At 37.6% G+C, this 21347-nt stretch overlaps 1 protein-coding gene across 1 annotated transcript in view; it reads right to left on the reverse strand.

Moving 5' to 3' along the window:
* clcn5b (chloride channel, voltage-sensitive 5b) overlaps nt 1-19833 on the reverse strand; it is a 28856-nt gene extending 9023 nt beyond the window's left edge. The window contains exons 1-9 of the mRNA XM_067444613.1: nt 19522-19833; nt 15216-15352; nt 8656-8804; nt 8482-8581; nt 6546-6733; nt 2973-3095; nt 2068-2274; nt 1583-1663; nt 29-583 (exon numbers count right to left, since the gene is read on the reverse strand). Of these exons, the coding sequence (XP_067300714.1) occupies nt 29-583; nt 1583-1663; nt 2068-2274; nt 2973-3095; nt 6546-6733; nt 8482-8581; nt 8656-8804; nt 15216-15345 (1533 nt within the window). The 5' untranslated portion in view covers nt 15346-15352; nt 19522-19833. The remainder of the gene's footprint in view (nt 1-28; nt 584-1582; nt 1664-2067; nt 2275-2972; nt 3096-6545; nt 6734-8481; nt 8582-8655; nt 8805-15215; nt 15353-19521) is intronic.
* Nucleotides 19834-21347: the final 1514 nt, after the last annotated feature.

Below are 21347 nucleotides of genomic sequence, written 5' to 3' on the forward strand. Positions count from 1 at the left end.
GCAGTCAAAACACATCTAGGTCTGTTACCTTCATGCCAAACGTAGCCACAGTGATGAACATCTTAAAGACCAGTGCAATGGCTAGCAGCAACATAGCCGTATAGAGCCCTGGCCCCGCCGGACGATCCGCCAGACCATTAGTGATAGTAACATTAGCACTTCCTGTCCTGCTTCCACTGTAGTCACAGATTTTCGACGAGTCCAGCAGACTACAGTCGTTGAACAGCTCAGAGATCAGTTGGCTGCCACTCATCCGCGTGTACTCATTCGGGAATGCTAGCAATGCTGTGATAAGGGTGACCAACAGAACCTCGAGGACAGGGTAGTGCCCAAGGCAGGTGTTCTTTCGGAGACGGCACCAGGCGATGTTAGCTCGGATGAAGAAAGCCCCCCAAAGGCCACCAAAGATGCCTAGAAATATGAAGGGTATGAGTTCTAGAAAATGCCAGGGAGTATGGAACTCTACGTAGAAAAGGACTAGACGGCTGTTGCCAAAGGGATTGATGGAGCGAAGGGTGAATGCTGCAACCAGAGCAGCGAAGAACGAACGCCACAGAGTCTTCAGAGGGAAGTAGTAGCTGACCTAAAAAAGAAAAAGTGAGGGAAAAAGTGTCAGATGTTAAAACAACATTGGTGTCTTCTCCAAACTCGTCTATTATTATTATTATTATGATCAGTTATGTCACTTGCAGCTGCACACACATTGTGGTGGCAGAAAACAGTGGTAATATGTGGAGGAAAATAGGCAAAATCCAAGAATTAAGGGTAAAAAATATTGTCTTGTGCCTTTGGATGTTATAATCGGAAAACAAGAAAAAAACGGTGTTAATTTTTACTGAATACCATTTTCCAAGACACCCTTTAAAGCTAAACGCAGATGTTTATGGTTGTAAGCCATTAAACGTAGAGACTGGACTGATGAACCTGTGTTCATTAGTCTACTGTTAAAGCCTGAATTTTATATAAATAATAGGTCTGCATAAAATTCTCATACACAGTTCATAGGGGGCATAATGTGTTAGCCTTACTGTTACAGTGTAAAAATAATATTTAGACCTATTATATTTTTATATCCCAATTCAGATTTTTTTTCTTGCAATTTCTGATTTTATTTCTAACAATTATTCTGTGCCTTATCCTTAGAATTCTGCGTTTATATCTCGCAGATCATATTTTTCTTTTTAGAATTCTCAGATATAAACTACCGTAATGACCTTTTTTACCCATTATTTAATTTCATTTTCAGCCACCAGGTAGGCTCCGCCCACAAAACATCATTGCTGTTTGCAAACACCCAATTGGTCTAGAAGAAATTCTTCTTGAGAATTCATGATCACATGATGCTGAAGACAGGAATAATGGTTACTGCCAATAGCAGGAGAAACAGTTGCTCTGCCAATAGCGGGATTATATTTCAAAATGTATTGAACTTATTTTAAATTGTAATAATATTTCACAATATTACTGTTTTTGCTGTATTCTGATCAAATAAATGCAGCCTAGGTAAATATAAGAGATCTTTCTTTGTTTGTTTGGCTGACTATATTATAACTCTTCCTGCAGAAATATAAAAACTGCTCACCTCCTCAAGACTGAAAAGCACCCCACCAATAGGAGCACCGAACGCTACAGACACTCCGACTGCAGATGCTGCAGACAACACCTGATACAAACACAATGAATATTTAATTCATTAACAATCCATTTGAGTTCCATTTCCTAACTAAAATGCACAATAAAGAGCATATTCACTCTCCTAAATATATGAGCACTATATTATACAATCCAATGATATAACCCTGATTACTTGATTCAGGAGGACAGCCCAGAAAAAGCTTCGTCTGTTCACCATTTCTATCACCAATTTGGCACTGGCAACTTCCAGCACATCAGTTAACAGAGACCAAGCCAAGAGGCTTATATCAGTGTATTACATTACGAGTTCTGATCCAAGAAACAAAATACTGTTCTGTTACTTTTCTGTCAGTCTATCCCACACTCCCCTCTCCCTTATCTCTTCATCACTCCATTCCTCCACTCCTTATCTCCCTCCCCGGTTCCTCTCACCTCTCGCCTCTTAGCCTCGTTTCGACGGTATTTGGTGAAGAAATGGCATAGGATGTTCGCGCAGCAGCAGGCTACGTGAACCAGCGGACCCTCCTTCCCCAGACTGAGGCCGGAAGAGACGGCCAGCACCAGCGTGATGGTCTTTACGATCAAAGTCCACTTTCCCAGGTACCCACGGATTATAAAGCCACTCAGGATGGTCTTAATCTGCAAGAATCAGGCAAGGGTTATAAAGGATTCAAAATTATTCCCAAAAGCTGGCCATTTTCCAGATCAAGAGTTGCTGAGCAGTTATAATTCACTTAAGCAGTTTTTCTTGGCATATGAACATGTCTTAATGGATCGTTTTAAAAACAGCCATTAAAACGGTTCTTAAATCTCCTCTGACAACTCCTCCACATGAATTTAAATCAGTATTACAACTGCAATAATCTAACATGGGGGTTTGTCAGAGAAACAGTGTGACTTATGTCAGAAAATCCCTTCATTGTTCTCTCTGCCAAGGCTAGAGTGCAGAAGCAATTGTGGTTGAACATCTGAAAACATTTTGAACATCTGAAAACAGTACAGAAAACTGTTCAAATATGGTTTGTCTCTATTCACTCTCTCACTTTACTCAGACTCGAAAAACATTTGAGCTATAAAAATGCCTCCTAACATCTGGCTCACTATTGTCTGCTCAAAAAAGAGGTGTTTTAAAGTCACATTTAAAGTGAAGCTGAAGTGTGTAATTTCTGCACCACTAGAATTGTAAAAATAACTACATTTTTAACATTTCTGAAGAAACGGACGTAATAACACGGCTGAAAGAAAATTGTAGGATTGGTGGTTTAATGGGAAAATCTAAATAAAGAGATTGAATTTTTGGAAAGACACATTTTACATCATATGTGTGAGCATCTCACCTCTGGTATTCCTGAACCACAAGCGTAAGGGGCGAAGGCTCTCACCAGAGTCACTGCCAGGAAGGCGAAGAGAAGAGCCCAGCACACATACATGAAATAACTCGCCACATACGCACTGGGCCCCTGCAGGACACACACAGGATACTGCTCAAATTAAAGGGGCTTATATGGCATCACCCCCTACAGGACAGTTAGGGGTTAAACTTGTTCTTACAAACTATTTACTAACATCGTGAAATCAATCATGGGGGGTTTATGAGAATATGACCTCTAAATTAAGGCTTGAAACTACCTCCCTAATAATTTACATGAAATGTTGTTTTAAAGGTCTGAATGATTCCTCCAATTCTCAATAGATTGGATCCTGAAAAATTAGAAATTCATTTTTTAAGAAAAAGTACTACAATTAATTCAGGATTTGTGGAGACATTTCAGATGTTAAAATTTAAAGAATTTATGCTACCAGTATTTATATAAAGTAAAAGAATAATAATTAATCTGAGATAAAAATGTTTTATGTTTAAATTGTAGCTTCATCTTCATACCACAAGGGGGTGATATATACATTATTGTTTAGAAGTGTGGGGTCAGAAAGATTAAAAAAAATACATATTAACAGAGGTGGGACAAAGTCATTGTTATGCAAGTCACAAGTAAGTCTCAAGTCTTTGCCCTCGAGTCCCGAGTCAAGTCGAGTCAAAGATGAGTCAAGTCTCGAGTCGAGTCAGAAGTCAAAGCCAACAAGTCTCAAGTCGAGTCCAAGTTCTACCATTTTAGTTTCGAGTCACTTCAAGTCATCTTACCACAAAAATAAAAATTATACAAATTATGTATGTCTGTAAGATTTGTATTTATTTAAACCTCTTTTTATACAATGACATTAAGCAAATACAGTAAAAAAAAAACAGAAACACTAGAACAATGCACAGCGGCTTCAGTCCTGTATTGTGTTGACCTCATATGGCAAAACGGTTCAACTTTCAAATAGATATGGGTCCTTTTAGCCTAAACTTAGGGCATTATGGAAACATTATGGGAATATTGTTTAGCTTATTTTTGGTTTTATTTGGTTTACTTTAATAATTTAATTTATTAAATTATTTTGTTTTGCTATACTTTTTATGCCAGCTTGCCATGGCCCCCCTAGCGTCCCCTCGCGGCACCCAGGGGTCCCCGTCCCCACTTTGAATACCACTGCTATAAAGCATATGACTTCAGTTTCTGGAGGGAAAGGACTTTCTTATGACTTTTGAAGCAGTGAAAATATTCTTAATATTGCATACACTGAAACTGAAATATTATCGTATACCGTAGTGTATAATAGACAATGAATATTAACACAACAACACTGATATGAGTAAAGAGTAGTTTCAAATACAGCGTGAGGCTATAAGGGATTTTCTGGCATCTGTTTCATATTCTTCTCAGGTATGAAGAATACCTAGAGGGGTGGGGGGCCCAAAACAAGCCCAATATTATTATATTATTTATTATCATCAGTATAATTTATTATCAATAATTTATCAATAAATGACCCTGCAACATTTTAAATTGAAATCTCGTGGAGTTTAAATTGCAAATACAGATGAGATTTTACAAAATTCTTCAAGTTGCAATAAAGACTGTGAACAGAAGAGGTTTGGAGATGGAAAAAGAGAAAAAGTGACGTGAAGGATTATGGTAACTCCAGTCGGAGTTATTGCACACATATAAGGAGCAGTGGTGAACATGCACACTATAAACCGTAAAAAGGATAAGCCCTGCATCTTAATGTGCAATCTGCTCTAAATAGTATTGAAAATTACTAATGTCACATAGCTACTATTTAGGATTATTATGCACTTTTTTACAGTCTATGATTGGGAGTTAGTGCCCAGGAAAACACTGAGAGGGCTGCAATATAGAGACATGTTTATAATAATATACATTCGAACCATACCTACTGTTATTATTAGCAGCCTATACTTTTTTTTATTATTTATTTTTATTTTTAAAATAGCCAAATAATAATAGTCATAATAAATAGCCTACATTATAAAACATATTTTTAAGATTAAATTAGGTGGCTTACCTCCTGTTTCCTCTCCATCTCTGTATATCTTTGCTGGTTGCATTGTTTGTAAAAAAAAAAAAAAAAAATGTATTCGTCTATTTACGTCTACGAACTATCGTTACATTTATAACATCACATCACATGCCTGCACGTTGAACGCAATTTTTCTTCAAAGAGGGGAAGGAGGCGGGATGTATGAGGACGAATGACTACAGCACTTGTATCGTTGCACTATGGCTATTAGCTGTGAGAGACAGTGTCAGTCAATGTATTTGGACAAAACAGCGACCATAAATGTAAAGAAACGAAGTTGCTTGTCATATGTTCCTAACAAGCAACCACATTTTTTCAAATAAGCCCAAAAAACCGCGACCCGCAACTCGAGATTTTTTGCCGACTTACCAAAAAAAGAAGCCCAAATAAGTCACGTGTTATACGCGGACTTGGTAGCTATGGATACTGTTGAATCAAACCAACGTGGGACTACAGTGATTGGATGTCGTGACTCGTGCTGGCAGCGCGCGTGCTCTCTGCATGCATACAGGTGCAGCTTTTTTTCACTGAGAGCCGCGCGGCCGTGTGAAAGAAAAATGGCCAAAAAGTAGCAAGTCTTCTCGAGTCATGAGGCTCAAGTCCAAGTGAAGTCACAAGTCATTGATGTTAAAGTCCAAGTCGAGTTGCAAGTCTTTGTACATTTTGTCGAGTCGAGTCCAAAGTCATCAAATTCATGACTCGAGTCTGACTCGATTCCAAGTCACATGACTCGAGTCCACACCTCTGCATATTAATACTTTTTTTGGGCAAGGATGTATTAAAGTGACAGTAAATGTTTACAAAAAAAATGTATTTCAAATAAATGCGTTTTTTAAATTTTTTTATTTTACTTTGTTCATCCAAAAAATCCTAAAAAATTAAATCCTATCAAAAACCACAAAAACTGTCTGCAGCAAATCTGTGAAGTAGAATGATTTCTGAAGGATCATGTGACAATGAAGACTGGAGTAATAGTGCTGAAAATTCAACTCCGCCATCACAGGAATTACAGTTATTTTAAACTGTAGTAATATTTCACAATATTAATGTTTTACTTTATTTTTCTATCAAATAAAATGTAGCCTCTGTGAAAATAATACATTACAAAAACACTAAAAGCATTAAAACAACTCAACATTATCAACCCCAAAAGTTTGACCAGTAGTATTTATCAGTGCCAACAGTTAAGCAAGAGAAGACCTCCAGTATCATTTAGGCTTAGCGCAACAGTCACATATTTGGAAATCTTTGAGCAATACAGGTCAGGTATTATTACAACAATCAGACAAATAAAAAGTACATATCTGTCTTTCATCTGTCAGCTAGACGTAAATAAAACAATAACCAATAATGTTTTTGATTTCTCATGTCAGTGAAAACATGAATGATACATTTGATTTAAACCACGACATAATGATTACACATGGTGTGCTGGTGACAGATCTCTGTCACGCGATACGTCCGTGCGGGTTGAATATGGAACCTACCTCGTTGACTCCAACCATGAGCTCTGCCCAGCTTTTCCACTGAGGACACTTGTCTCTTTCCTGGAAAGTGGTTTGATTGGATGTCCAGCAACAGTCCTCGTGATTAAACCAGAACCCGTTTAGGCACACACCCTCTTTAAGGTCTGTCATCCAATGGGCGGCAATGTCTATACCTCCAGCCAATGCCCCTGGTGAGAGAAGAGATGGGACACAAAAGACATTCAATTCGCATCATACCAATGCATTTTTATTCAATAATGAATTATCACGACTTTAAGAGAATGTGAGTGTGTTTGCCCATAAAAACTAGCTATCATGATGATAGGGTATTTTATGCATTTTTAGCTAGGTATATGCTTACTGGCCCAAGTCAAACAACCCCATCATCAAGTTACAAGTTACCACATTGACTTTTTTCACAACTTACTGCACATAATAACTTGACAAACTCTTTTTGAAGACCCTCGTTAAATGTACACACGCTTTTTGACATCTGCGCATCTTACTTGATCTCCTTCACGCTTTCTAAAATCCTGCCTTCACTAACTGCAATTTAATCAATAACAAATTGAGACAGTATATTTTGGAGAACAAAATGAGAATGTCTACCTTTGATTAGGATATGCTTGCGTAAGAGAAAACTACTACTCAGTTTTACAGTATATGATCACATAGCAAAGGCAATTTAGGAAAGAAAAAAAAGGGGACAACACATGATTTCTTCATAAGTTAGGACACTAAAAATATAGCTGAAATACTTGGGAAAGACGGGACGTCTGGTATAATCTATCTGGTATAAGTAAAATAATTAAGGGCTATGGGATTTTACACTTACTTAAAGGGTTCACCCAAAAATTCTGTCATTAATTACTTAAATACCCGTAATATACCCATAAAACCCGTAATATACCCGTAATATACCCGTTAAATACCCGTAAATACTCAATACCCGTAAGACCTCCGTTCATCTTAGGGAACACAAATGAAGATATTTTTGTTGAAATCCGATGGCTCAGACAGGCCTTCATTGACACCAATGGCACTAAAGTCGTTACTAAGCCCATCTCACTACAGAGTCTGTACAATAATTTTACGAAGCAACGAGAATAGTTTTTGTGTGAAAAAAAACACGAAATAACGACTTGTATAGTGAAGGGCCGATTTCAAAACAAAGATTCGAACGGTTAGGAATCAGCGTATCATTTCAGGACTCGGATCGCCAATGTCACGTGATTTCAACAGTTTGGCAGTTTGACACGCGATCCGAATCATGAATCAAAAAGCTGATTCATAACCGTTCAAATCTTTGTTTTGAAATCGGCCCTTCAATTTATAAGTTGTTATTTATTGATTTTTTTGTACATAAAATTATTATACAGACTCTGTAGTGAAATGGGCTTTGTAACAACGTCTTTAGTGCCTTTTATGGGTCTTGTGAAAGGAAATGACATTGGTGTCAATGAAGGCCTGTCTGAGGCCTTCTTAAGGGTGTCGAACGACATTAATTACTTACCCTAATGACAGAATTTTCATTTTTGGGTGAACTTACTAATTACTCCTTTATTTGAAAGCCCTTTTTCTAACACATAAGAAAAAACATTATGCTTTGTTAAACCATAAATGTCATAATTACAACAAACCAAGTCAACAAAATTGTATGACTTCTCATTCTTTCTAATATGTCAGAAATGAGCTTCTATACCTTTATGACTCAACACAGTAAGTGTGGGGTAAACAGAGTATGTAGTATGTAACAAAGTAGTAATATGTAGGTCTACTCTGCATCCAAAAACTTCATTGTACTTTGTGCATTCAAGTTCAGGAAACAAACAGAAAGAAATAAAACAATCCCAGTAGTTACAAGGGTCTCACTACAATCAAGAAGTGAGATCGCAAGTAGGGAAAGGAACAGGAAGTGGGCAAGACGAGGGCTGACCTGACATGAGTCCAATGAGGAGCATTAGAAGCCAGCCAGAGAAGGCATCACTGACGCTGATGAGCAAGGCTAGTGTAGACTGCTTACTCCTATTGGTGATCTGAAAGAGAAATGGAAGGTGTTAAAGCAGGAAGTGTGGTTGGGGTTTCATAACCAGTGGCTAAGCCCGCTCACCTCTCTATGCCGATCTCTGTCTTTAGACTTTTCCCTAACCCAATCAATGGTGTTGAAGTCCTCATAGGTGCCAATGCCAGGAATGGTGTCATCCAGAAGATCCATCAGCTTGGGACTGTTGTTTAGTTTCCAATCTGCTTTACAGTGGCCTACAGGGACAAAATACAACAAAAATACTTATGGGAAACCAGGAAACACTGCGTATTGTGTGCAGCAGTGCATGCCTATGCCGTTTTTCTATTGTGAAAGCAGAATGCAAATAAAATGGCAATTAATGATGGACAATTCCCATTGTAGCCTGAGAGGAATTGCAGATAACCATTTCACTATAGCATTGTCAATCAGATCCGTTAGCGTGTGTGATAATCACTGGCAGGGAAAAGCTAATGCACTTAGAATGAGCAACAGACTTGACTACGGTACTGATATTTTGAAAATGTGACGATACCAGCATTTCTGTAGTACCGTTAGTACCAACTGTCGAGTATATTCAGTACCCACAAATTTATTGTCCACAGGTGGAAATTTGTCTTTGGCTTCACCACAAAGAAGTGAGATGACAAGTAGGGAAAGGAACAGGAAGTGGGCAAGAAGAGGGCTGACCTGACCAAAAAGTCAACATCACACAAATCACATTAAAAGACAAGTAACACAATAACCCCTCACACTCGATCCCAGTATTTAAAATTATAACAGCAGTTGGCACAAATGACATTTGATACAACCATATCCTAGCTTGAGGTTGCTTAAAGGGTCTTTTTGATGGGTAAAAATGTAATATTCAAGGGATGAGAGAAATCTCCAATAATAACAACGTGTGCTTTTTGCTTGACTCTTGTTTAATAAACTTAATTCAATTGTCTTTGTGGTTGTCCTACAATTAGACTAGCGATTTTAAAGGAAGTGTATGTAAGATTGTGTCAAAAACTGGTACTACAATCACTTTCAAATGACTGTAGAGCGTTGTATCCCCTCTCCCCCTCTCCCTGACTCGAGGTTGCCAGATTGGCTCCAGGATCAGCGGAACGTTTGTATCTGCAGCTGTGGTAACTAGAGCAGAGCTGGCAACCCGGATGCAGAAACACTACTGGCTTTGTGATGGGTAGATAGGTGGAGGGCGGAGCTTCAGGCCAAACACAACATGTCAAAAACATCAGTTGAGGGCTGCAACAACAACTTTTAAATGACAATATCCTGGCCAACTACTGTGGTCAGTGATATAAGTATTTGAAATGAACATGATTTCTTAATGTCTAGTGACATATCAGGGCCATTTTATGATTCATTGAAAGACATGTCTTACATACAGTTCGTTTAACTACTCTGAACAGTCTTTGCTTTTCTTTAACAGGCAATAGGCAGCTGCTTTCTGTTGCTTCAGTGTTGTTTGTCTAAGCACAGGGCTCCAGGCTGAAGCTGATATACCATTGTCTGTGAATATTAAACCACAAACATTTTTTTAAATATTAATCCTTCATTTTGTGTCTGTGTGAATGAATGACGCAGACGAGCGGTTTTATTTGCCACACAAACACACCTGTCTTTTTAATCTCTACCCAATCGCTATATGATGACATGAACGCATAATGACCATTTACTGTTTCATTTGAAAAAAACTATCGTCAAATCATGAACACTCAAATTGTTTTCATGGCAACCTGTCAAAAAACAGGGTTTAACATAAAGAAATTGACGGAAATAGGCTAAAGTTGCAGAGTAGATTTAGCTATGACTCAATGTAATAATAATAGCCTACTACTACAAAACAAACTCATTGAATTTAAAGGGGGGGGGGGGGTGAAACACTCAGTTTCAGTCAATCTCATGTCAATCTTGAGTACCTATAGAGTAGTATTGCATCCTTCATATCTCCGAAAAGTCTTTAGTTTTATTATATTTATAAAAGAAATATAGGCTGTACCAAGTCTTTCAGGAAAAAACCGAGCGCCTGGAGGCGTATCGTGTGGGCGGAGCTAAAGAATGACGAATGCGCACAAAGCGGTGACGTCCTCAAGCATGGAGATACTCATGGCTATCGATCTTAGCTAATAGATATATGATCCAGAATCAGATTCGGAGGCTGAAATAAATTGATCAGGAGAAACAGCAACAGCAGGACGTCCGTCTCTGTGGTATGTACTGTATTTAGTGGCCTGTCAACATTTGTGTGTCTTTACTCACAGTTTATGAGGACATGATTCAGTTTATGGACTATTGTATGCGACTAAACCTTAGCAGTAGCAAGCAAAACGGTTTTGCACGTCAGACTAGTGTAACGTTATACATAGAACAACAATGGAGTAACCGTTAGCGCATTTGAATGACGAAGCACGCGATCGTGTCGTTTACTGATGTTTACTCACGCGACGATAGCCAACAGCACAGACATTTGAAGCAGTTTTACTCACCGGCTGCTTCCAAAGCAGGACCGAACCTTTATCGCTGGGACCGCTCCGTCAAAAACACACTTCTTTGGTATGATTTGGTGAAGTTCTGTGACAGCAGTGACCGTGGAAATCCACTTTGCGACACGACTGAAGCGATGTTGTGAAGCTTCTCGTCATTTCTGTGTTCAAATCGGGTCAAATGCAGCGCTGCCTTCCCGGAATGCTGTGCTGAAGCGTTGAAGTCGCTTGATGTCAACCATAGGAATACAGTGGAGCGCGGCGCGCGACATAAGTGTTCACGGACAACTGGATCTGCAGCTTGAGAGAGTGTTTATGGGCGTGCATTTCCGTTCTCGCTCTAGTCACGCGCACGCGCGCACCCTACCGGGAGAAGAGCCCGTACGGCCCATACAAGGACCTTCCTCTCTATTAACGTCAAGCCGACCCATATTCGAAAAAAACTCTCCGAAACTTGTGAGAAACCGGAAGGAGTATTTTTGACAAAGAAATACTCCATCAAACGTCTAACATTAGTTTTTTAAAACTTTGTCTATGTTTAGGATGGGAATCCAAGTCTTTAACAGTGTAAAAAGCTCAGTATGCATGAAACAGCATTTCACCCCCCCTTTAATGTAATATTTTTATCAAATGGTTAAATAGTAAAATAGTTCCAATAGATTTGGCGGTGGTACCGAAATTGGTACAGAGAACTGGAAAATATGGATGGTTTTGGTATTGTGACATCCCTGAACTCAACAAAAAGAAAAGGGCTGATGTTGACCCCAAACGCTGAGCACAAATAACAGTGGATGAAGTTAAAAGACAAGCTAGATAGGACAGGATACACAGTCAATGTTTACACAGCACATAAAGCACTTTTATTTTACTTTGAGTGTAACAAGAGACTATTCTCAAAAACAAATATTTCTTTCTTGCTTCCTTGGTAAATGATTTTATTCCAAGAACTAGGAGACATGTAATGGACTGCTACATTTAGAGTCAATACTATGAGTCCACTTTTGTATGGATTAGAGAGGAGATATACAGCGGATAACTAGACAGGGCTGCATTTCCCAAAAGCATTATAGATCACAGAATCTCATGATGCTTTTGAGAAACGTAGCCTAGCTCATTTTTGGCTACCATCTAAACTACGTCAGTATGCAAATAGGTCAAATGACACAAATGAACTGAAAACATAGATCAGATGTTTCAGATCAAACAAGTTCAGCTGGTTTAACAGATGTACAGCGAGAGGCACCGGTCCTTCAGACTGGTTTTAAGCCAATGTGTGATACAAATGAAAAGATTCAGGTTCAACTTCAAACAAGGCGTCTGACAGCACAACAGCATTTTTCATACTTTCACCATCTGATATATAGGACAATAATGCTGCTGGCCATGTTTAATGCTTAATAGGACCAGTCTGTGCTATCAGAATCTTTGTCTGAGCAAAAATGAAAAAGAAATAAAAGGAATAACTTCTGTCATTGCAAACCTGTGGGATGTGTTGCTCCTGATAAACACCAGTGAAAGTATTTTAAAGAATGTCTAAGCTGCTCTTTTCCAAACAATGCAAGTGAATGGAGACTGTGAGGCTCAAAAAAGGACAACTTTGTATGAGGAACAAACCAAAATGGACCATGTTTCTTGAGGATCAAATCAGCATAATTCCTAAAAGCATAATTCCTGACTTGTTCTGAAAAGAATTACTCTAGCATCTGACTTCAACAACAAGTGGTAAAATGCATACGATGGCTGTAACTATTTCCTGCATGTCACAGTGACTCATAACTGCCAAATAATAAAAGCAGTAAACCTCAGAATTGAGCTGACCTGGTTTGATTCTGTCCATGAGCTAAACTACCTAAATCTTTAAATGTAATTGATCTCTGCAATTCTCCTTCATTTTATTTTTCTGTAGCTCTCTTAGTGCACTACTGAAAACAAAGCTAAAACACACAGTGCATAATATTGCGTCAGGCTTACGCAAGCCATTTTTATTAGTGTTTTTCCATTGTTTTCTCAATTATTAAAAGGGGCCTTCATGCTAAATTCACTTAAAGGGGAACTTCACTGCTGGAGAGATGAATGTGTATTTAAACTGGATCAGGTATGTAGTAGAAATGTGAAATTATTTTTGAAGTTGGTGCCTTCTAGACTGAGAAAAGCCATAAAATGTATTTTTGGTTCATGTAGATGGAAGACAACAACTCCCAGAATGCACTTGCTTCGCTGCCCCACGAGGCCACTCCCAAGCCACAACGACCGGTTATCACTTGTCATTGGTGTCAATGCCCCCACCATCATTTTCATTTTTATAGTAATACAATTATTTAGTTCAGTTAGAAAACAGACACTACGGTTAAAAACTGAACGTGTCTGTTCAATAAAGTGTGAGTGAGCCGAACGAGATGTTTTTGAATGTAAAAACCACACAAACATCATTAGTTAAACACAAACAACCTTATAAAAAAAATTAAAACGCCAGTTCAGCACCGCTCCGTTATGAATGCCCGAGCCGCAGCCATGCGCATTTACATTCTGTAAGTGAGATCCCACCCCTATGGGAGGGTTGAAAACATGTGTAACTACTGGCTGTAGTCTTTAGCCTCTGGCCAAAAAAGTCTAAGATGATGCAAAATGACGATATTGGCATCATCAGAGACTTTTTTCCAAGGGGGTATTCGATTTGAATATACTACCAGATTTCTACTGATACAAAGCTCAGTGCTAATTGCTGAAGTAACCCTTTAAATTAGTCTGAACAGCCACACAAAACACACGTGTATACTAAAGAAAATTATCATAAAACCTATGGCAATCGAATCGCAATTTTTACTGGTAAAGTTTAGCCTGGATGCCAGCCGAACTTAGCCCCGCCCACAACATTTTTGGGTTGGCAGTTCGGTCTGGCCTCGATCCATAGAGGAGTAATTATCTCCGAACAGAATGCTAAAATTCGCACTCATGGGTCTATATATCACATAATAGTTGCTTCAACCCGCGGACATAGAAAACATTCCGCAGAAAAAAAACGCGGACTTGGCAACACAGTGCAGTTGAGCTCTGTTGACATTTGACAATACATCGCTTCGTTGCTCTGATTGGTTGTATGTCTATCCAATTGAGGTCTTTCCTGGTTCGGTTGAAACGCCCCATAATCACAGCCCAATGGAGCAGTTTCAGACTCATATTCTGACTAGAATTAAGTATGACCATGTCAAGCTAGGTAAAGTTGGCTATGAAGTAATATTTTACACAATAGTCTTGGTCACACACAATAAGAATCATATGTGGGGGTTTTGTGGCATCTAAATGATTAAAACCACCTGTTTCAGGGTACTGAAGCTTAGTCTGCTTCAAAAACTAAATAAATAAAATAGTTAAGGTTGTATCTTTTAAGCAAACAATATAAAACGTTCAAAAAAGTTAAATATTACGCTAAGAGTATCTCATACAGGAAGGTAGTGTAATGAGGAACAAAAGGAATAGATTGTGAAATACAGATGTTAAAAAGTGGAAGTTCCTGTTAGGATAAGAGTCTGTTTGTGATGTCACATACAGCATCATCTGTATCTGTGCAGACAGAGAACAGAGTGATCTGATCCCATCACAACGATGTGAATAAAAGATTAAACCTACATGTTCTACAAAACAAGTAGATGATCTCAGCCGTACCCACCACTGAGGTTTTTATATTAGCTTACCGTTACGTTTTACAAAGCGAGCGTGAATTATAGGACAACACTTCAGTTTTTAACAGTCAAAATGTGAGATGTAGGATGCAAGTAGCAAAACATAATATAATTATGTTTTGATAGAAATGTTAATATCTAAGGATGTGTTTTCAGCAGAAGATTAAGAATGAATGAATGAATTGAATTAACTTGGTAACACTTTACTTTCAGTGAATTCACTTATCGGCCTCAACCAAAGCTAGAATATTGTAAAACATGTGGCTTTGACAAATTTAGAATGTGGTACAGATACAAATATTTGTAAATAGATAAAAATTCAGTACAATTCCTTTAATTTTCTCTTTTTTACATGACCCTCTCAAATATCTGCATCCTCAGTATATTGATATGTCCATGGCTGGTCTGTGCTTTACAAAAACAACAACAACAAAAACAAAGTTTTCATTCATTCGTCAAATTGTGTAGTTCATACCTGTGCTGTAATCTCGGTCCAGAGGTGGGACATCCTCACTGAAGTCTACTGTAACATCTGAAATATCCACCAGCTCATCATCACTGCTTAAACTGTGATAATTATCATTGCAAAACCCTCCGTCGTCCATTATCCCCCTGTCAAAGCAGAGAGAACATAAGGACATTTAAGAGTGAGGGGGAACGACCAAACAAAACAAAAAAAGTTACTTATTGCATTTATCATCCTCAGAAGACGATTGCGAAATTACGCTGCCGCTTCAGATTTCGTCAGAGCAGATATGACAAACCAGATACAGTTCTTTGTAAATCATCTGTTTATCAATGACATTCTGTGGTTCTTGTTAATGTTATTGAACGCTGAACGTTACCGATAAACTCAAAAGAATTGACGAGTTAGCGGTTCAGAAATTGTTCAGCTGGTCACATTTAGGGTTAGGGTTAGCGTATTGGTTTAGGAATGTGTGTGTGTGTGTGTGTGTGTGTGGGGGGGGGGGGGGGTCTACACTGGTTGCGCTGTACAATTATGGCCAAAAGTTTTGGCAGTGACAAAAATGTTGTTTTGCAAAGTTCTCAGCTTCAGCATTTGTAGATTATTTTCTCACGTTTACGCAGTATATGCTGACAAAAATTATAAGCATCTATTTTATAAGATTTAAAGACTTTTATTGGCAAAAACATTCAATGCAAAGACTCAGTGATGACCCTTCTTCATAACCTCTGTAATTCACACTGGCACGCTGAATGTCATTTTCTGGGCCAAATCCTGACTGTTGGCAATCCATTCCTGCTTTAGTAGTGCTCGGAGTTGATCACAACTTTTGGACTTCTGCTTGTCCACTTGCCTTTTGAGGACTGACCACAGCTTCTCTGCTATGGGATTAACATATGGGGAGCTGCCTGGCACAAATCCAAAATTTCAGTGTAATGATCACTCTTGCCTTGTGACATGGTGCTCCATTAAGCAGGAAAATGCACAGGTCATCACAAAACTGCTCCTGGATTGTTGGGAGAAGTGGCTCTTGCAGGACATTTTAATCCCATTCTTTATTTGTGGCAGTGTTTTTGTGCAGAATTGTGACAATTGTGAGTCGAACCCACATGGATGGTCGGTCTCAGGATGCTTCACTGTTGGCACGACACATGACTCATAATAGTGTTCACCTTTTCTTCTCTTGGCAATCGATTTTCCAGATGTTTTCCAAATGTTCTAAATAGTTTTTATCTATAGGAAAAGAAATTTGCACCAGTTTTCTGCTGCCCAATCCTTGTACTTGCTGCAGAATTTCACTGATATTTTTCTTGGAGAAGTGGCTTCTTTGTTGCCCTTTTTGGCCCTTTTACACCGTTGTTCAAAAGTCTTGGCCTCGCTGTACATACTGCACTCACACCCGTCTGCTGCAAATACTGAGTGAGCTCTGCAGACATGTTTCCATAGCCAACTCCTCAGCAGGAGATGGCCATGGCGCTTGCTGGGCACTCTATCCTTGAAGTTCTTGGCAAAATGTGTTCTTTCAGAGGCAAAATTCTTTACAGCAATTTCCTTGTATATGTGGACATTTAGATCCAAAGTGATGATGGCTGCATGTCTCTGAAGGTAATCACAGATAACACTATTACACAATGATCGGTAACACTGCTTCCCTCCTTTTATAGTGGTCTGCTCTTCAATCCATTTTAGAATGATGATAATGTCAGATGATGACTTTGAAACTCCTGAAGTGCTTCCAGAACAGTGGTCCATGTGCACTACGGCCCATAGGCATGACCTCTGAGGCTGAGACAACAATTGACCTGACTAGGACTTTTTTCAGGCTTTCATGTGTTGATGATATGATTAGTGAAATTATCAGCTGGTCGTTTTGTGCCAGGGCCAAAAAAAAAACTGTAAAATTTGGGTTTTTAATTAAAGGAACTGTATATAAGAAATTTATTTTAATTAATCATAAAATGGCCCTGATATGTTACTAGACATTAAGAAATCATGTTAATTTCAAATACTTATATCACTGAACACAGTAGTCCGGCCAGGATATTGTCATTTAAAAGTTGTTGTTGCAGCCCTCAACTGATGTTGACATGTGTTTTGGCCTAAAGCTCCGCCCTCCACCTATCTACCAATCACAAAGCCAGTAGTGTTTCAGCATCAGGGTTGCCAGCTCTGCTCTAGTTACCACAGCTGCAGATACAAACGTTCTGCTGATCCTGCAGCCAATCTGGCAACCTCGCGTCAGGGGGAGGGGATACACCGCTCTACAGTCATTTGAAAGTGATTGTAGTACCAGGTTTGGCCACAATCTTACGTACACTTCCTTTAAGCTTTTTAAAATTATTTAAAATGCATCTGATCACTCTGCACAATAACCTAGAAACAATTTGAATCAACACCACAACAATTAGAGCGGAAAACATTGCAAAACACAAAATTTATGTCACTGCCAAAACCATTGGCCAAGGCTGTATGTTTCTGACCCTTTTTATATTGCCCGGGACCCCCAGAAGCAGAAGTTGTCAAAAGTTGGGTAAACTTCTATAGCCATGAAAGAGAGAATATATTAAATATTATTATATAGAAAAATGGCAATACAATCCCCACACCCTCAATTATGCAGAAATTTAAGGCTTAATAAAATGTAAAACAATTCACCCCCCTCACAGCTGTCATGAAGTGAAAAATAGCTGTAGACCAAAACCACAATTTGTACCAGGCTGTCAACATGTTTTTTTTTTCTGCTGTAAAGTTTTTTTTTTTAACATGGGGCTTATGAGATTCTGCTCTCTTTTGGAGCCTGTCTCTAGTGACCAGTTATTTAATTGAAATCACTTCATATTTTGAATTTCTTTTGCCGCTAGAGGTCACTTATTCAAAACAAAGTCATAGCTTGATGACGCCTTGATTTCGCGATCTTTCATTATGCCACAGGCGCAGATGACCTCTTATGCTTTTTCCAGCCATGCATATGTGGGATAACGCAGGTGCAGCTCTGTTTTATCATATTAGATACATTTGAGTTTGTTGAAAGTAATGTTATAATGCTACTGTGTGCGTTCGCTCAGCGACTACTATGAGATACTTGTTGCAACCTGCAGTGAGCTAGATTGATATTAGGCATGGTATAACATGGTATAAGTTCTCGTAGTAAATCCAGAAAACAAGATTTAAACAATAAGACTAACTGTGTTGCGCTGTATAACAATGATTCATTTTCTGTCAATGAATGTATCCAAAAAGTTGCTCACCTGTCTAATAAAACACATAATATGTTTTTGGTGTTTTCTATAAAATGAAAATGGAATTAGAGGGTATGATGTCATTAATAGGCCAGACATGGACCTGGTTGAAATTGCTTATTTCTCTGAATTTAAAAATTCTTGGAAATATTTTGGATAACATAAGTTTACAAGTCAGCAAGATATATTTTTGGGATATTACAATTTTTTTATTTTTTTTATCTATCTTACATATTGTGCCTTTAAATAGTTTTTTTTTTTTTTGGAATAGAATGCAACGGTATAATACAAATATAATATAAAGTATATTCGTGTGTGTATATATATATATATATATATATATATATATATATATATATATATATATATATATATATATATATATATTTTTTTTTTTTTTTTTTTTTTTTTTTTTTACAAATTGTGATGACAATTTGTAAAAAAGTTTCCAGAGTCATTCATTAGTGAATCGCTCCTCACTGTAGATTCAATGGCGGTGTTAGTAAAGAACAGAACAAGTTAAATAAGTAACGTTACGTTAGTGCACTGTCAGACGATTTTGAAAATCCCGCGGCTCTTTTAACAGAATCGGTTCTGAATAAGAACAGGTTCTCCGTTTCTAAACCTACATCAATGTGATGCATCGGTCTCTCACCTAGCTGACGGATCTCCTCTCATAGTAAAAGTCAGTCAGGGTTCAGACTATGCCACTTCCTTTCTCTTGCTCCGCAAACGCTTTGCAAACCAACTGATACAAACGTAGGCTACACAATTCTACGAGGGCTTTTTTAAAACCATACTTATTTTAATGACGCGTTGTAAAGTCATCAGATGAGAGATAAAGCAATAAATAACCATGTAAGTGATGTCCTCTATTTGATCAGTTCAAGTTAGTTAACGTTATCTGATGACACTTTTGCCTCAGAAGTTTGACTTCATCTAAACACAGCTGTCATTTGTCTTAGATATCTGTCACTTGACTTTTTTAAAATCGACGCTAATTTGTTCTTTTGAATGATTTGATCAGTCCAAATGATTCAGTTGACTAGATGCGAACAAAAAAGTTTGATACATACCTCTTAGGTATTTGCGTGGTACTTTAAGGTGCTAAGTCTTGTGATCTGGATTTTAAAGTCCCTCGGTTAAGCAATGCCGACGTAATCTTCCCCAGCTGTCTGCCAGTTCCGTCCACTGGTGCGTCACACTTTTACCGGCAAACGCATCGCACAGCCTCCTCCTCACCACGATATCTTCAGTCCAACCACACAGACCTTTCTAGTGGAATAAACTTTAAAAGTTTGAAGGGGGTCTGTCCGTGTACCGATACATCACAGGGTTTTAGTTCAAGAACTGTCTCCTTCCTCAAAAAGAGTTAACTGTTTGGGGGTTAATAGCGCCACCCAACGTCTTGGTTCATTTTTTCCCCCTTCTAATTATTCTATTATTAATTACACATTCAGTTGACTTGTCCCATTTTATTTGAGAGACTTTGTGGGAAATGTGTAATTTAAAAATTAAATTATTAAAATGAATAATTTACAATCTATTTGAATGAACTGCAACTGCATAATAGGCCTGCTCTATACACTCTCTATACACACTCACACAAAAATCTGAGTAAAAAACAACCCAATGTTGGGTCAAATATGGAATAACCCAGCAGTTGGATTGTTTTAACCCAGCAATTGGGTTATCTAAAGCAAATATTTAACCCAACCGCAGGATTAAAACAACCCAATTGCTGGGGTAGTCCATATTTGACCCAACATTGGGTTAAAACAACCCAGCATTTTTTATTTTTTAGAGTGTATATATATATATATATATATATATATATATATATATATATATATATATATATATATATATATATATATATATATATATATATATATATAGTATATAGTATATATATATATACTTTTTTAAATAAATGCTGAAAAATGCTAAAAAAAAAAATATTATCAGTTTCAACTTTGATAATAATAATGTTTCTTGCGGCTGAAATCAGCATATTAGAGTTAGAATGATTTATGAAGGATCATGTGACACTTAAGACTGGAGTAATGATGCTGGAAATTCATCTTAGCATCACATAAATAAATGACATGTTAAAATATATTAACCTCTGCACTGTCCTCATACATGAACATTATATTTTAGTGAATTTCTCTGACACCATACATGTCACAATTTTGTCTGGATGTCCTGTAAAGAGAACATTCAGGGCTTTTCAGAGGTACCATTTGTTTTGAAGTTTCACCAGGACAACAATTTCTCCTTGGTCTTTAAAAAGGTCTGAAAGATCAAATGGAAACATGATACTTTGTAATTATCATCTCAATCTGACTAATTGTCAAATTGTTTGTTATAAATCAACATCTCTGGAAAATGTTAATCAAAATATGATTTTCTGTTTCTGTGCATTTTAACACATCCTCAAAAGAGTATGTTTATAGAGAAATATGTTCCTATAAAATATTAAAAATTATAATGAAAATGTTGCCAACTTTTACTCCCATTATTACACTTTTTTTCCATTTCAAATTGCTCCAAGAGCACATTAATATGCAAATTAGAATGAAAACCCATGTATGGCCATTTTGCCCACATATTGCAGTAAAATGGTATATCAATGAATTCTGGTATATCTTTTAAATACTTGAGATTCATTTCCTGAAAACCTCCTGATTCAAATCCTAAAACCTAATGATTTATTGGTGAATGAAAAAAAATCCCATTGTTTTTGCCTATACATGTCATTTGATTTGTGGACATAATACCGGTGTCCACTTATGAGGACATAGCATAAGATATAATAAAAAAATCTTTAAATAAAAATAAAAAAAAAGAATTGTTTCTTATACTCTAAACAATGTAATGACATGAAAAAAAAAAAAAT

The sequence above is a fragment of the Pseudorasbora parva genome, chromosome 1 (genome assembly GCF_024679245.1).
Source record: "Pseudorasbora parva isolate DD20220531a chromosome 1, ASM2467924v1, whole genome shotgun sequence".
Lineage (NCBI taxonomy): Eukaryota > Metazoa > Chordata > Actinopteri > Cypriniformes > Gobionidae > Pseudorasbora > Pseudorasbora parva.